We start from the raw sequence: 18,279 nt of genomic DNA, 5'->3' as shown, positions 1-18,279 counted from the left end.
ATACCGTAGATTAATGCATGTATATGGAACCTAGAAAAATGGTACAGATGAACCGGTTTGCAGGGCAGAAGTTGAGACAGAGATGTAGAGAACAAACGTATGGACACCAAGCGGGGAAAACCGCGGTGGGGTGGGGATGGTGGTGTCCTGAATTGGGTGATTGGGATGGACATGTATACACTGATGTGTATATAATTGATGACTAATAAGAACCTGCAGTATAAACAAACAAACAAACAACTAATACTAAACTTTGGGTTATTTGTATGTAAATATGTTAATATAAATGTTACAAACATTACATGAAATTTCTAAAAATCTTATATGTTCTGGTATAATGTCATAAGTCGTAATTCTAGTTATTACTTTAAAATGTATATCTCAGAAATAACTAAAAAAAAAAGAAATCTGTGATCATATGCAACCTTCTATCATGGGGGGCACGTTCTGTCATGCACAGTGTACTCAGCCCATGACCAATAACGAACGGGGAGTTGGTGAATGAATACACCAGCGTCTTCCCTCATGGTCGGGATAACTTTGAGGCATATTCTGTAATGTTCTCAGAGTTCCCTGGAGGGGAATGAGCTATAGTTGCCTATGTGCCACTTTTCAAGAGAATTGACCACTGTTAACATTTTGGTATATCCTTCCAGATATATAGACACAACTTGATTTTAATGGCTGCACGTTATTCCATTGTGAGGACAGACAAAAACTTACATTGGTACATCCAATTCTAAGCACTGGGTTCCTCCTTATATTTTACTATTATAAAAAGAGCTGGGATAAATATTTTAATGAAAATTTTTTTATTTCATCAATAAGTAGCTCCAAAAGATAACTCTCATTTGAAAAATAAAATAGCAATAACAATACTATTGCCACACCAAAAAAATTAAACAATAATTCCATAATATCAGCAAATATTTAATGTTCAGATTTCTCCAATTGGCTCATAAATGTTTGATGCGTTTAGTAACATTCCCTTTGGTAACTAAATCTTGACGTACGTGCTCAAGTAGCTCTTCAGGATAAATGCTTACATTTGAAAAATTACTGGGTCGAAGGTATATTATGCCTAGCTCTAGAAAGATGCTCATTAGCCTTAAACATTCCAAAAGAACATTTTGTAAGAATGTGACAGAATTCCCAAGTGGATGGGATAAGGAGGGAATCTTTTTATTTGAATCTTTCATATGCTGATAACGGAGGGGAGATAATGCTCTGAAAGGTTTCTAGGGATTTACTGTAATGAACCTCAGGCTGATTTCCCTCCTGTCCCCTTTCGTCAGCATCAGGGGTCGGGAGTTCCTCCCATTGTATTAAGTAGCCTCTCTGGAGGAGCATGTGCCCCTACTCAATAGACCAGGTGGTCTTCCTGAAGGAGCTGGCAGCCCTCACTCAGCAATCAAGAATCTGTCTGTAGAACCTGTTATCTTCCTAACAGGACGATCTATATCTGACTCCAGTGAAGTTTCTGTGCTGCCCTGCGTTCTCAATGCTAAGTTATTTGCTATTTCATATTTATCTAAATTTACATTTTTATTTATAATTTATATAGAAGCAGGATTATCGTGGAAACGGCTAGACCGACCTGGGTTCAAATTCTGACTTGGTCAGTTACTTGCTGCATGATCTTGGGCAAATTACTTCCCTTTTCTGAAATTCAGTTGTTTGGGAGTATGATGATAGTTTCCTCAGGTTGCTACAATGATGGAGTAACTTGGCTACTTCAATAGATACTTGTTGAATGAGTGAATATTTGCTTACTAGAGTCTTAGGGTTTTTTGTTTTTGTTTTTTGAGTTAGAAGAAATTTTAGTGCACACTGTCTTTATGTTAGAAATAAGAAAACTAAGTTCAGAGAAAATGTGAAATTTGGTCTTCATTTAACATTTATTAAACACTGAGTCTGTCAGGCACTGAAGATATGGTAATTAGCAACAGATGGTCGCTGCTTTCAAGGAGTAAGGAAGGACAGACATGTTTTAAAAAGTGCTGGACTGAGCTAATATGCGGTATTATAGAATAACCTAGCGCTGTGCTGTCCAATATGGTAGCCACTAGCCATGTGTGGCTATTTAAATTTAAATTAATTACAATTAAATAAAAGTAACTTTCAGTTCTTCAGTCACATTAATCACTTTTCAAGTGCCCAATGGCCATATATGGCTAGCGGACAGTGCAAATACAGAACACTTCCATCACTACAGAAAGTTCTACAGGATAGTGGTGCTTTCGACTTTCTCCCCAGAATAATATTCATATGCATATCTACTTCAAATTCACACAATTTCAGCGTGTTTGCACCTTGGTGAAAGCCCCTTACAATACAGGCAAGAGGTGGGCATCGATAACTAAAAGTAAAATCAAAGATAGGAGTTTTATTATAAGCCAGAGCCCAAACTTGTGAAAATTTCAGCTTAGAACAGTTTCTGGCTGAGTTGGCTGCAACAGAATAATGAGTCACTTGTTCATTTCAACAGGGATGGGCCCTGTTTCCTGTGCCTCGTGAGGAGCCCTGTGGTTTGGGCATACTGTGGTTTGGGCATATGCGGCCACATAATGATGTGTGCGCTCTTCGGACAGGGAGAGAGGGAGAGAGGTCCTCGCAGCTTCCCTGAGATTTCACTGAAACTAGATCACTTCTCTCACAATTTACTTGCAGTCTCTTTAATTGAAGACGTTACATGGCTTTCACTTCCAGTAGGCTATGTTCACTCTGTGATCACTCATTGGGTGCTTTCTATGTCCCAAGGATTGGGCTAAGTGCTACAGATATGAAGACGATTAAGACAAGAAGTTTATAATCTAGTAGAGGAGACAAACCTAAAACCAGCAAGTCATAACCAAGGCAAAACCGATGAAATAAGTGCCGGAACAGGCAAGGTACTGGGAAATTGGAGAAAAGGAGAGATTAAATTCATTTTAGAGGACTAGGGAAGGCTTGAAAAAGGAAAAAGGCATTTGAGAGTATTCCTACGGGATATGTTGAAACAGAGTAGCATGGAATATGCATAGAATATGCTGTCACTGGGAATTATTCCGCATTCAAGTTCTTGAAGTTTGCAATTTTGTACACGTTGTGATTTCTCCCACTCTTCTTTCATACTGAACTTGCTCTGTCTCCCTGGAGACTTCCAGACTCTCAGGCCCAGCTTCTTCTCATGGTCCTTCATGTGCATCCAGGTGGGACTCCATGGTCAGAGTTTTCAACCCATTTTTGTCAGCGCTCCGTTGTCCTCTGGCTTCTGTATTTATCTGTCTTGCCCATCCCTGAATGTGCCTTGCTATATTCAAGGTCATTTATTCAGCATGAGGTCTCTCAACAACCCTCCACTCTAACTCAACATTTCTTTGTGTGTTCCCCAGTTCTCTCCCCCACCCCCATCCTCCTTGGAGGGGGAATTCCTCTCTATGTGTAGCTCCTTATCCCATCCTTTCCCTTCTCTTCCAGAACCTAGTTCTATGCCTTATCTCCCCTCTTGTGTCTTCAGTTTTCATTGCCTGTAAATGGCTCTCTCCTTAGGGGCAGATCCAGGTTTTGTAGGGCCTGAAGCTTATTCAATCTGGAGAGCTCTCTTCAAGAAAAAGAATACAAAATTACAAATACCCACTTAAAACCAAAAGCTAATATTTATACAGAAGGGGGCCTTTGCCTGTGTAAGGGGCCCTAAATCTTAAGTGACATAGTATATCCACCTCTGTCCATACTATAATAAAAACAATACAAAACCCCAAAGCTTCCCTTTGCTATGCTACTACATGACTGTTCATTTTTCTTTCTCATCACTCTGAAACCTTTCAAGGTAGTAGTCTACATACACTGTCTCCACTTCCTCCCCATGCCCATCATTCTATTGTTTTCTCTAAAACACCATTGACCTCCTAATCCCTAAAGCCCATGGCTTTCTCTTGGTCCTGATCTTTCTTGCCCTTTCCACAAATAATTTGACACACGGGTCATCCTCTGACTTTCGACTTTGACTATCATCCCGTTTGGCTGATCCACAAGTATATGTCCCTTGCTCTGACTTCCCTTATAAACTCCAGACCTATAATACAATTCTCTGTGTGAGGTCCCATCAGCACCTCAAATTCATCTTTGTCTGGCTGTGTCAATACTATCACTCCTTCCCAGCCACCTGCCGTAGAAATTTCAAATTGTTACTTTAAACAAAGCAACACTTCTCTCCCTTCCTCTATCCCTGAATCAGCTCTAAGATCTAGCAGTCCTACTCTAGAAATATCCCTAGAATCAGTGTAGTCTTTCCATGCCCACTGCCATTTCTATTTCAGTGTTTCTCACTATTGACTTGGACCAATCCCAAAGACTCTATTGCTTGGAGCTGGAGAATGTCTGAGTTGGATGTGACTTGCCCCATGAAATTAATGGCACGCCAGATCTAGAATCTGGGTTTCCTGCCTCTTCTTCGTTGGCTACTTGACAGTTTTAAACCCATTGTAATCTATTTTGTGCACAAATGCCAGATTAATCTTCTTAAAAGTGGTGACTCTCACCAAATGAAACTGTAGGAGTCCCAGGTATTTCAGGGTTCCAAAATCCAGGCTCAAATAAAATCTCAACTATATCTTCTTTTTGGCACCTTGCTGTACTATATAATCAGCTGGGCTCTTGGATGTTCTCTGAACATGGCCATACTTTAATGCAAATAATTTCTGGAATTAATTTCGTCCTCCTCTGATATGTCATAGTTCAGTAGTTTGAACCTCTTATCAAATGTGATCTGATGTTGTCTTTATTTATGAGTCTGTAGTAGACATTATGGTTGACTCCCCAATATCCATTCCACCCCAGATGACTGGAAGTCCAATGAATGATCCCATCCATTTACCTGTGATTGGTTTAGGGGTAGGCTTGTGACACATTTCTGGCCAACGACACAGAAGAGAAGTCAGCTGGGTATATTCTTGGAAAATCCCCATGTCTTGGAAGGAGACATGGAAGAAACAGTCCTTTCCGATTCTGGATATTGTTATTTCTGGATGTGACCTGCAAGAACAGCTCCAGCCACCTTGCTCTCATCCTGACAAAGGAAATAGAGAGTCTGCGCTCTTGATATTATCAAAGCTTTAATCAACCAATCCTAGTGCCTGCCCTGATTCTGGACTTCCTATTATGTGAAGTAATATATTTCCTTATTGTCCAAGCCACTTTAAGTCACATTTTTCTGTTATTTGCACCAGGAAACAATGTTTTGTTTCTGATGCTAGATTTTAAGCTTCCTGAATTCAGGGACTGTATCTATTTACATTTCTAGCTCTCTTAGGGCTTGGAACACAGCAGATACTCAAAAAATGGGATTGTGAAATTAATATATATATATTTCTGAGATATAACTAGTAAAAGTGTTTGCAATTTATAAAGCTCTATTTTCTCATAGCAATTTAGAGATAACAAAATAAAGTTTAGATAGATTAAATAACTTATTCAGGGAATTTTACTTCTCAAAGTCATACCAAGTTCTGAACAATTTGTTCTCTTTTTCTCAAGTCCTTGTCTGTGACTGCCATGCCTGTTAGGGTCTCAAGAGTACTGGGGACTGAAGGAAAAAAAAGCAGCAAGCCATACTTGTGCTTAACCCAGCAATAATGCCAATACAGTATCCTAGTTATTTCTGGCTCAGAGCTCAGGACTGGAACCCCTTCTTCTCCCAGTCCCAGTTCATAGTGGTACCTCTAGTGCCAGGGTCAGGAATCCCCACAAATATAACACTTTACCTGCAGAGGTATTTTCCTGGGAAGATGGATCATAGCTTTTATTAGATTCTCAGAGGGGTCTGTGACCCCTTGAAAGGCAATATAACATGATACGATATCTCAGAAGTAAATGAAAATAAAAACTTTTAAAATGTTCCCCATTCAGTGGACTTACTACCTCCCAGTGTTGTTCTGAATTTTGTTATCTAAAGGACCAGTAGACAAGGGACCATTTGTAGATCATGAAGTAGGATACATTTAGGAACCAGAGAAGGCTAGGTACCTCCAGTCAAGACCAGTGCAAAAGGAAAATGCAGAGCCCCTTGTTGGAAAATTATTAGCAGAGCATTAAACCAAGCACAAGGCCCTTCTAAGCCAGGACCCCTATGCAACTACAGGTTGCACACCCATGAAACTGGTCCTGCCCTTAGGACATACCACTAAACACACTATTAATTACCTGCCCAATTATGTTATATTCCTTTGGACTGCCACGCAGTCCTCCATCCATTTTGGGGGCATCTAGAATATGCCAGGGATTGTGTTAAGTGCTGTGGATTCCAGATAGGAGCATACATTCATAACATTGGGTGTCTATTACATAAAAGGCCTTGTTCTAGGTTCTGGGACTATGGCTCTGCATAAGACATTCATGTTGGGCAGAAACAATAAATAAACAGGAAAAATATCAGATAGTGACAGGTGATGAGAAAGAAATTAACATAGGATGATGTGATACAGGGTGACTAGGTGGCTATTTTATTTATTTTTTAAACATCTTTATTGGAGTATAATTGCTTTACAGTGGTGTGTTAGTTTCTGCTTTATAACAAAGTGAATCAGCTATACATATACATATATGCCCATATCTCCTCCCTCTTGCCTCTTCCTCCCACCCTCCCTATCCCCACCCCCCTAGGTGGTCACAGAGCACCAAGCTGATCTCCCTGTGCTATGTGGCTTCTTCCCACTAGCTATCTATTTTACATTTGGTAGTGTATATATGTCCATGCCCAGGTGGCTGTTTTAGATTAGGTGGTCAGGGAGGCCCTTTCTGAGATGACATTTGAACTAAGACTTTACTGAAAATAGGCCAGCCCTGCCTCCATGGGAGGTGGAGAGAGTTATCTTAAGCTTGGGCAATGACAAAAGCTCAAGGCTGGAAAGAGGGAGAGAAAATGAATGCCAGAGTGAACAGAGGTAGTGGGTAAGGGGAAGGATGAAATTGCGAGAGGTGGGAGGGAGCAGCCGGCAGAGACCAAATTATCATTTTTTGGTAAAAGGATTGAGAGCAAAGGAGTGAGCAGAGTCCGGCGAGAAGGTCCTGGCAGGAACTCAGGCTAAAGTGGTGGCTAGGTGACTAGGATGAGAATAGCGGAGATGAAGCTAGGTGGGCCGATACGGGTCCCGAATGCTCCTCACAGCCTGCAGTCTCCCACCAGGGAGGGCCCGGGGCTGGGTCAGGTGAGTGGGTGGCCCGCTCGTAGCCTCGCGGAGCACCGCCCCCAGGGGCCGGCGCGCGTCCGCTGCCCCGCCGACGTGGCCGGCGCAGTAGGCCGCGCACGTGTCTGCTCCAGAGCTGGGGAACAGGGGAGCGCGGGGGTCTCAGGTTCCTGGTGATCAGAGGCCGGGGCGCCAGCTGGCCTGAGCCTGGCGTCCGCGGGCGCGAGCAGAGCAGTTGGGCCGGGCGGAAGGGGGCTGGGTCACGGCGAGGAGGGGGCGGCCTGGCGGGCGCGCGCGCTAGCCGCGTGCACGCGCCGGGGCGGGGAGGGATGGGGGCGGGGTGGGGGCAGCCGTTTCCCAGGCGGTAGTGGGGGCAGCCCTTTCCCAAGGCGGTAGCGGGGGTGGTGTCGCTGTTGCCCTTTTAAGCCGCGGGGCAGCCGCCTCCTGCCGGTGGAGTCAGTTACAAAGGGAGCAGCCGCCCAGGCCGCCACACAGCCCCTCGCCATTTTCCAGCCCCGACCGACGCGGGCCGGGGCGGCGGGGAGAGGCGGAGCCGCGAGAGCGCGGCCCGGGCCGGCCCCGCGGGGCGGTCGCGGCCGTGACGGCGGCTCCGGGCCCGGCTCCCCTTCCGCACCCCTCCCGCCGGAGATGAGGGGAAGATGTCCGTGTCAGGGCTCAAGGCCGAGCTGAAGTTCCTGGCGTCCATCTTCGACAAGAACCACGAGAGATTCCGCATCGTCAGTTGGAAGCTGGACGAGCTGCATTGCCAGTTCCTGGTGCCGCCACCGGCGCCGCCGGGCAGCCCTCACTCCCCGCCGCCGCCGCTCACACTCCACTGCAATATCACGGTGAGGCGCCCGGCCGCAGCCCTGTAGGGCCGGGCCGGGGAGGAAAGGGGCGCCCAGAGTCCCTGGACAAAGGGGAGCCTGCCCCGGAGAGGCCCCTCGGACCCCCGGGAGGGGCGGGCCCGCCCCTTTCCCCGGAGAAGGGCCCGGCCCAGCCCCGCCGGGACTGCGCGCGGCTTGGGTGGGAGGAGGCGGTCTGCTCGTTTCTCCGGCTCTTCTCACCGGCCTGGGTTTGGGACTCCTGGTCCCTCTCGGCCCCCGTCGCCGCGCCCTGAGGTGGGAGACCGCTGCCGGCCGAGCCCTCGCTGGGTCGCCATGGCCGCCTACAGCCAGGGGCCTGCCTCCGGGGCCGCGGTGCGGCGGGTCGGCTGTTGTTTGAGCCCCGGCGGGGCAGGCGAAGGGCCCTCAAGTTTGAGCGCGTCCTTCTCGAGTCAGATTTCCCTGGTTCCGCGTATTCCCCCAATTATATTTTAAGTTTGTGCTTAAGGAAAAGCTAACATTGAAAACTGACGCATTTGAGGAAAAAAAGTTTAGAATGCAGCCTCTGGCACTGTTTGAATTATCCCCTTCCTGCTGGCCTGGCTCCGCGCTAACGCGTTTCCGAAGGCGCATTGGACCTTGGATGCGGCAGGTGTTCTGGGAGTATGTTTGTGCAGCCCCTCCTGTGGGTAAGACGTTCAGATTAGGAGCTGGCGAAAGGCGATACGTGCCCAAGTCTGCTGCCCAGTAGGATTGTTTTATGTCCCAAAGCCGAGAAGACCCGTTAAAGCTCACTCTTTAACTTCATCTGAAAGCTCGTCAGAAACGCGTAAAAAAAAAAAAAAGTTAAATAAGTTTCTTCATAAAAGTGTATGATGAGGCTGTTCGTTGTGAAATTGACTTAGGGTATTGGTCCAAACTGCGGAATATGCCTCTTATAACAGGAGTTAAGGTTTCACGTTCCTCTGTAAATATGGCTAAAACCGAGTCTGGCGTCATTAAACTCCCTTTTGTTAAGTTAGTAGGTACTTAAGTGCCTACCCTGCAGCGTACCTGGCGCTCCGGAGTCTGTAAAAGCCTTGAAGTTATGATAATTAACATTAAAGTAGTTTTCAGAGTACTGGGGAGCAGGTGTATATTTCAGAAAAAAAAAGTTCAGTAAAGAGCTGTACTCAGGTGTTCTTTTCTAGGCGCTGGTTTTGCACAACTGGGTAGCGCAGTCCCTGCTTTCAGAACTTAGTCTTCTTGGGGGAAGAGTTTTACACAACAAAGTGTGACCAGGTTCTATGGTATCATCATGAAAGCCAAAGAGAGCAATTAACTTGGACTTTGGTGGTGGTGGTGTCGCTTCAGAGAAAGCCTTGAGGAGAGGCTGATTGTGGAGTTGGGCTTTCACAGGTGAGTAGAATTTTGGAAGGGAAGGAAAGGGCATTTCAGGCAGAGGAAACTCCATCTGAAAAAGACAGCAAAGCTTGAGAAAATGTGGATTGACTAGGAGTAGAGAAGTTATAATGAGACTTGAGAAGCCCAGGATATAGGCTGGTGAAGGTGAAGATTTTCCAAGAATGGAAAACAGGAAGTAGTAGTGAGCATGAAGTAGGTGATAATAAAGAGACTGGCTAGTCTGAATGATGATTATTCTGGTACAGGTTCAGGTATGGCCAGGAAAAAGTAGGGCTGATTTCAATGATAGAGTGAACTTGTAGGCTTGTGGGCGAGCTGCTGAGTTAGGTAAATGGGAAGATGTTTTTGCCATCCAGGACTAGGAGTGGTTCTGTACAGTGGGTGGCATTAGGAAAAGTGTGTGGTTTTGGTAATCCCAGTGGGGGTGGGATGGTGGTGTTGCTGTGCTGTGCTGGCATTTAGTGGCAGGGGTACAGGGATGCCAGATGTCTTGTAATGTTCAGGCAGTCTGCCACGACAGAGAATTATCCCACTGCAAATGCCAGCAGTGCCCTATTGAGAGCCATATTGGAGGCTGATGGAGTCAGCTGCACAGAAAGATACTGAGTGATGACCTGGATTAGGAAGTGGAACAAGAAGTGAATTAGAGGCACCTGGCAAAAGGAGGCTCTGGTGGGGACCAGTATAATGGTACCACTAACACAAACTATTCAAATTGAGATGTTAGTGAATTATGACACATTATCAGAACATAATTATCATGGTAGATGCTCAGTGTATATGAATGTGTGTTAACATTATTATGGAGAAACATCAAACATATAAAAAGTTGAATAGTGTGGAGAACCTCCACGTACCCAGCCTCAACAGTGATAAACTTTTGGCCAATCTTATTTCATCTATACCCCACCTCGGATTATTTTGAAGCAGATTCCAGACATATCACTTCATCTGTAAATATTTCGGTGTGTATCTCTAAAAGATAAAGACTCTTTAAGCATGGCTGAGTGTTTAGATAAAATCACCATGGTTTGCTCTTGCTGATGCCATTTTCTTAGAGGGGAAGGAGCAAGGAAAAAATGGGGCTGGATTTCATATGTCAGGACCTGTCTACTGTGTTTGATTTGCTATTCTCTAAAAAGTTTTAGCTCTTAAAAAATAATGATAATTTTGATCTATCTTTTAAAAAACTTTTCCTCTTATTTCCTCTTATTCCCATATATTTATTGAGCTCTTCTACATGCCAGGCCCTGTCTTCTCCATGCTTATCAAGAAGCATCCTTAGGCAGTTTCTGTAATGTTTGAGTGAATGGTACCTCACTAGTTGTTTCCTTATACACCTGCATGTCAATTTCTGAGTAGTCCTCTAAAGATATTGTGCCCCCTTTTTCTTTCAGGCTTCTGCATCAGCATTTTTTCCCATGTGGAATGTGCCCCTTACCCTACCCCAATCTGTCTTGACATGTCTGACCATCCCCAAGGCTCTCCTAGTCATAAGCTATTTATGCTGATATCTATTTCCTTTCCTGTCTTCTATAGTCCTTAACTGTTTATTGCTTTGGTTATGTTTTCTTAATATTATAATACTTGGGGAGTTTTTTGTTTTTTGTTTTTTTTTAGTTGTGTAGTTTTTAAAAGTCTTTTTTATGGTGGCAGGGGGGGAATATTCTGTAGTTATATTTTTCATCTTCCTCTCACTAAATGCTCAGTAAATATTTGTACTATTGATGATATGGCCACCATTTTAGCTATATTCTGTTGGAACAAAAATCTTAACTACCATGTAAGTTAACTGCCAAGAGTTGGTCAAAATGGCAGAGAAAACATCAAGAAAGTGTCATGGGTAGTGCATAAATATTTAAAAGGCCACTTAGGGTTCGATAGGAAATCTGCAATTTGACTTAACATGAAAGCGTTTTAAGAAGTAAACAAAACAAAACAAAAAACAAATCAAAAAAAAAAACAAGGCATAGATGTGTTACTCTTTAGGCCAAGGGAATGAAGCTAATTTTTTTTCCTGTTTTATAAATTTGTCCTAATCTTAAGTATGAAAGGGAAAGAGTGCTATTTTCAACTTCAAGGAGTCTTTTTTAAAAAACTTGTTTTCTGTGAACTCATGATATGAAAGTTTGTCATGCAAACTTAGAAGTATTGTCTTTCCATTTTCAGTAAATAGATCTAATTGCCAGTCAGTGCTAACATCCAGTTATGATCACACCTAAAATCAAAGCAGCTCGTTTTAATAACTTGTGCAGCCTTATTGGGAGCTAGTGTAGGACTTTGTTTTAGTCCTTTTGAAATATTTAGCATACCTTGGCAACTCCATTACTCCTTTTATGGACTTCTTGGCATTTGGGAACTCTTGGTAGGGAATTGCTGTTTTAGAGTGAGAAATCCCCCCCAGGAAGTAAATTAGCTGGTAAACAAATAAAACCTCATAGTACTTTATTATTTGTGTAGCATAAATCATTACTCTTTCTGCCTGAGTGGCTATTTGCCAGGCTATTTGTGGTGGAACATTTTTTTAATTAAATTTCTATTCATCATTGCCAAAAAGGTTACCCCCCTCCCAACCCTAACAGCAAGATACTAAATTAAAAATGTTAGAGCTGAGAGTTTAGGAGACAGAAAAAAATTTAGTCTTTAGTCTTTGGGACCTTAAGCAAATTACTACTTTCACTGTATTTTTCTATGAAATAGATAATACTTTTTGCCCCACATGAGAGCATATGTAGGAAAGCTCTTTAACATTGATAATGATCTCTGCAAATATAAAAGTGATGGTGTCATTAGCAGCTGAATAACACTTTTGAAAATGCTTTTTAATAGCTTTTCATGGGAAATAAACCAGTGCTGTTAATTTCTTAATTTTTCTTGTTTCTAGTCTTTACATTGATAAAAAGTAGCCCAGAGGAGGTTATACAAAGGAAAATAACAAAACTTGACTAAAGAGCCCAAGACCTTTTCTTTGGTCTACTCTCCTGGGACAGATTACTTTTCCAAATTGAACTCCTGGAGAATCTTTTGGAAGTATCACAGCTGTCATGTTAAGCACCTCAGTGGTACTTTCAGTCCAGAGGAATCATTGTTTCCATTCATTTGACCAATTTATAATATAGAGTCAAATTCCTAGTTGGTATCTCTCTTCCCTCATCCCCATTTTTATGCCCTTCCTTGAAAGGAACAGATACATGAAGAGGGGAGACTTAGATTTCCATTTTGTGAATGGTGTATCCTTTAGTAACTTGTTTTTTTTCGTTGTTGTTGTTAAACTTCCTTAGGCCTGGAAAAGGATAGTATTAGATAAATGTCAGCTAGTTGAGGGGTGGGGAATTGAATTTAGTGGGGAATTGAATTTAAATAGTCCCTGCCAAATAAAGCATTACTGGAGAGCCAGAGTGGTGAAGCAGAGGTCCTTTTTTCCAAGGCCATTGTAATAGTGTTCTGTGTTCTCTTCTGAAAGATCATTCTGAGAGACAAAGCGGACTCAGAACCAAGGAAACCATTGGTTTCTGCAGATTAGGTGGTTTGAATTCTCTTCAGCACTTTTGTTTTCTCTGCCTCAGTGCCTTTAGAATGATGTTATGATTAGCTGTAATTTGCTATTCAAACAAGCACTTAGGAATTTTTTTCAGATCACAGGGGTATATATGCATTTTTCTTTTACCAAATGTTAGTGTTTTTACTCTGCTTCTCTGGGCTCTGGTCATGTTAGATATTTAGTTGTATGTTATTTACTTGTAAAATAATTATCAGGGAGCAATCTCTTTTTCTTTCTTCTTTTTTTTGGGTAGCTTTTTTATGTTGTCAGGTCATTTAGAATTTTATTAAGCTACCATATGGTAATTCTGTCAGTTTATTTCATTCTCCATCCCACATTTATTGAACGGCAAAGTGTGAAAATAGTGTCCCATAGCTGTTCTCCAGAAGAATTAAAACTGTTATACCTTTGAACCTTCAACAAGAAGTATGTATATCAATTTTCAAAAAAAGTTAGGATACAGCCATCTCCAAGGATTTCATGTCATTTGGAAAAATGCCAGAAACTGAGCATTCTGGCGGGCAGTTTTGCTGGCTGGTGCTTGATATAGAGCCACACATCGGTCTCTTAGTGGATTTATGTGGAAAAATAGGTAAAGCTATTTCTGAACAAGACAAACTCCTTAGGCAGTGACAAGCGAAGAGGTTGGTTTGATTAACCTTGAGTTATGTTGCCTTAGATTAGGACAACACAACATTTTATGGTGGCAGTGGCCGTGGTGGTGAATTTCTTTGAAATTTGTCCACTTATGGTAACCTTTATGGTGGTGGTCACAGACGACTTCATCCTTCAAGCCTTAAAATCACTATAAAACTAATAGTAGAATTGAGGAAAAACAGGGTCCCTGAGTAATTAGATGCTTAGATAATTGTCTAAAATTTTCATAACTGGCGAGGAGAGGTGTTAGAAGCACTTTAACATTTAATGTAAGGAAAGCTGCTTGAACTTACACTGGGATTTTAGAGCACCATCTGTTGTTTAAAAATTGTATATCATGGGTCATTTTAAAGAGAAATAGTAAGGAAACTATCTTTTCAAGATAGATACAAAGCTTAGTTGTTAACCTTGTAAAAATTTAAAAGCTTGAGGTATATGAGAGGTTGAAAGCATTAATGCTTAGTTTTAAATATTGGTGATAATTTTGGATGCCTTTCAAAGTATGTAGATTGTCTTCTAAATATTACACTGAACAAGCCTTGACCATGATGTGAAATTTGTGCTGAAGATTACGTTTCCAGAGGTGGTGGTAGTGGATATTTTATAATGTGGAAAATAAGACATTTAAGAAGTCTAAAAACCAGATAAGCAAAACTAGAAAAAAAAAATCACCTGTAATTCTACCACTCAGAAGACACCACTGTCAAAATTATGGTACATATCTTGTCATCTGGTCATCTTTTTTCTCTTATGTTTATGTAGATTCCCTCTCCCTTTTAAAAAAAAATCAGGTTATTTTGTTATCTGATTTTTCACTCAGTAATGTTGTAGACCTTGTCATAAACTTTTTCCTCCAATGTCTTCAATTATCATGTGCTGTTCTGTTACATGACTACAGCATTGAGTCAGTCGTGTCTGCTACTATCAGTGGTTTCTGTTTTCTTCTATTTTAAGTAATGCTTTGAGCATTAATAGCTAGAGCTAAATCCTTGTGCATATAGGTAATATCCTTTGAAATTTTCCTAGAAGTGATAGCTTTCTGTTCTTGTTGATGAATTGGTTTTTGGAGATGTTGTAACAAATTATATTGTATAGGAACTTTTTTTTTTCTTCCAGGTAGCAGCTTTTATTAGATTGGTAAAAACGTTAGCAGGTGTGAAGTGAAAGGGGCATTCTCACAGTCATGGCACAAAGTATAGTATAAATATCTATGACCCTTTAGAAAACAGTTTGGTTTCTTTTAACCCTCTCTATTTTGGCAAGATATATGCTGGCTACCCCGGTTGGCCAACATTGTCCTTGTGATGCTGGATCTCCAAGAAAGACGGCTCTAGTTCCAGAGAAGACCCAGATTTGCCTGGTTTAGCTCATCTGACAGCTAACCACTGGGAGTAGAATAGGCTGGTAGAGACCTGTGATCAGGTTTTGGGTCAAGGGAGGCAGGTAGGAAGATGGGAAGGAGATAGGAAAACTAACCTCAGTAGAACCACATTAATATAGAATGATAAAAGGATGTTTCTTCCAAGGAAGAAATTCTGAGAGTGAGGGGAAAAAAGGTTGGGAGATAGGGGGCAGGCAGCAGTTATCAAGGTTTTTTGGAGTCAAGACTCTTTTACACTATTAAAAATATATTGAGGTCCCAAGGAGCTTTTGTTTATGTAGGTTGTCAATATTTATCATTAGAAATTAAAACAAATATTTAAAATATTCATTAAGGTAAACTCATTACATGTTAATATAAATGTTTTTGTGGAAAATGACCTTATGCTCTAAACCAAAAAGTTTTAATGAGAATAGTGGCACAATTTTACTTTTTTTTTTTTTTTTGCAATACGCGGGCCTCTCACTGTTGTGGCCTCTCCTCTTGCGGAGCACAGGCTCCGGACGCACAGGCTCAGCGGCCATGGCTCACGGGCCCAGCTGCTCAGTGGCATGTGGGATCTTCCTGGACTGGGGCACGAACCCGTGTCCCCTGCATTGGCAGGTGGACTCTCAACCACTGCGACACCAGGGAAGCCCCACAATTTTACATTTTTTGAGGTGAATCTCTTTGATGTCTGGTCTATCATTTGCTTCTGCATTCAATCTGTGGTGATATGTTGCTCTGGTTGAAGTAATAGGAAGAAAATCCAGCCTCACACCGATACTTGGTTGGAAAAAGGAATATTGTAACAGCTGTTTTAGATAGTTGTAGATATTCATTTTGGATACTCTACCCAAACTTGTTTTTTTCTTGAACTTTGAATGGATCTTTTACCCATGATATTACGACATCATGCATTGGTCATTTGGAAAATATGGGTTCACTGAAGTCTTCTAAATGTTGATACATTTTGTTAGGTGACATGGAAACATTATATTCATTAATATCACCATCAACCTCATCAGAATACTGTTAGGAAGCTGTCAGGCTCACAGTGGTAGATACAGGTTTTGCAAAATTCTAATTTTTGCTTGAAAGCTTGAATTTTATCATTGGCAATAAATACTGTCCTGTGTTTTCCTTGAAATGATAGGCTCTCTTCATTCTTTTTGGAGAAAACATCTATCAAAAATCCAAGTTGGAATAACCATTGTTTGTCAGTCATTCTTTCAAGTGAAAATTGTGTCCTGTGAAAGTGGTTAGTTCAGCTCTCAATTGTCATACAAGTGCTTTTTCTCATGTGTTCTGTAGGAGTGCTCATGTGTGCTTCACATTTCATCACTTGCAATATTAAAAAGACATAAGGATTGAGATTTAGTAAAATAACTGCCTCATCACAGACTTTCATAAGTGAAATGCCTTTTTTTTCTTTTAAACACCTTGAATGACTGGTGGTGAATACCATGTCTTCAAGTATAGTTTGGTGTCACTGCCTTTATCTGTGCTAAGGTACCAGCAGTTAGTTTTACCCACCATTGTGTCTGCACCATTGGTACAGATGTCAATGTGAAAAAGGCACTTAACATTTTAGTATTCTTGTAGAAATAGTTTGGACCTCGGAGTCCAAGGGCCCCACTTGAGAACTGTTAACATAGTTGCTTAGACCTAGTATATATCCTGTCTTCTTTTGTACAGGATTAGAAAAATATGGCATAGGTAGTAACTGATCTCAGTATTTCTTTTATGTTTTTCTCTTTTTTTGCAATTCTCATAATATGGTTTTGAGGAGTTTTAGTCCAGAGCAACAATTCATATATTTTCTTTTGCTTATGCAGAAGTTTAATCTACATAATGAAGCTGAGAATTTAGTGCTTTTTTTTTTCTTTTAAGGCGAAAGAAAATACAAATCTAAAACAATAAAAATGGTTTAGATGGTGTGTTCTCAAACTAGGCTGAAGAATTTAAAGAAAATGTAATAAGTAATTCTCTTTAAGAATAGGATTAATTTTGAAGACAGTCTGTTTACCTTTTAGCCTTAAAGAGGTTTGGGACACAGTAAGAGTTTGAGGAATGAGAATACAAAAATAAACCATTACTGAATGGATATAATGATGTCCTACTTCAATACAGTTTTTCTTTCTTTAAAGAACATTTTGTAAAATGCTTTAAAAATAATCAGTTTCTGTGGCTCCAACTATATTATAATTGAGATTAGAGTTCTCAAAGCAATGCTTCTTTAAACTGTTTCTGCAAAATTGTTGTTTCTCTATGACCAGAATCTAACTGTACCTAATACTAATACTAATGGCTTTTCCCTAATATATAATAGAAAACAGTGCAAATGAACAGAGTAAATGTCTGTTATTAGGTGGAAACATGTACAAGGGTGTGACTACCAGGAGGTTAAGATTATTGGAACCATTTTAGAGGCAGCCTATTACAGTGTTCAATAACATCATTGACCTGGATGAGCTGGAGCACGCAGACAGTAGCTGTACAAGGAGAATGCCTGTCTCAGAGCCCAACTCCAGTGGCTAGTGAGCACTATGACTAATGTCATAGTGGCTAATGTAGCCCTAAGACAGCTATGTTACTGTCTGTTCTGCCTTTCTAACACCTTGCTGTCTTGAAGAAGTAATCTTAACCTCATTTAAGAAATTTGTCCTTTAGAAGCCAGAGTCTTCCTTGCAATCTAAGAAGGGATGGGAAATTATTAGGAAAAAGGCAGAATTAAATGGGATTGATTTTTAGGGGCCAATAGGGGCCAATTTTCTATTGGAGAGAAATCTCAAAGTAGCTTCTGTAATTACACTACTCAGAAGGCAAGTAGTATAGTGAGTAGAAGATTTAAAAAATCATTTTTAACATTTGTAAGGATTTAAAAACATGTGCCTAGATATGTATTCCTTTGCTTTATTTAAAAAAATTCAGAGTTAGAGCTCATCTAGATAAATCTTAGAAATGTAGTTTTATTATATTAAAAGGCAAAAAGTAGTATGGTTTAACTCTGTAGACTACTTCAAGGTTGGGGTTTTTTAGTTTTTGCTTTTAATTTGTTTTTGCTTTTTGAGGGATTTATTGTGATTCCAGATTTTAAAGCCCTTAAATGTTAAAGCTGGTGAATCCAGGCCATGATAGACCTTTCTTTGTAGAGAAAGGAATCCTGTCTTCCTTGGTGCTTGCATACTTTTGATGAAACATAACTTTTGAAGTGTATTTTCTTCTGTTTGTTTTAAATCATACTGCTTACTGGGTAAAGTCCTTTTTTTTTAAGACTAATAAATTATGTAACATGGAACAGGAAAGATTAAACTGTAAAACATA

General features: G+C 41.0%; 1 protein-coding gene across 2 annotated transcripts in view; it reads left to right on the top strand.

Moving 5' to 3' along the window:
- The first annotated feature begins 7,686 nt into the window (after window positions 1-7,686).
- UBE2Q2 (ubiquitin conjugating enzyme E2 Q2) overlaps window positions 7,687-18,279 on the top strand; it is a 72,222-nt gene continuing 61,629 nt past the window's right edge. Inside the window, exon 1 of one of the 2 annotated variants that reach the window (XM_082647800.1) lies at window positions 7,687-8,014. In XM_082647800.1, coding sequence (XP_082503926.1) covers window positions 7,826-8,014 — 189 coding nt within the window. In that variant the 5' untranslated portion in view covers window positions 7,687-7,825. The remainder of the gene's footprint in view (window positions 8,015-18,279) is intronic. The other variant, XM_082647799.1, reaches the window with a different exon arrangement.

This window comes from Grampus griseus (assembly GCF_964374135.1).
Source record: "Grampus griseus genome assembly, chromosome: 2".
Taxonomy (NCBI): domain Eukaryota; kingdom Metazoa; phylum Chordata; class Mammalia; order Artiodactyla; family Delphinidae; genus Grampus; species Grampus griseus.
The sequence above is the reverse complement of the archived record's forward strand: the minus strand, read 5'-3'. Positions and strand labels throughout refer to the sequence as shown.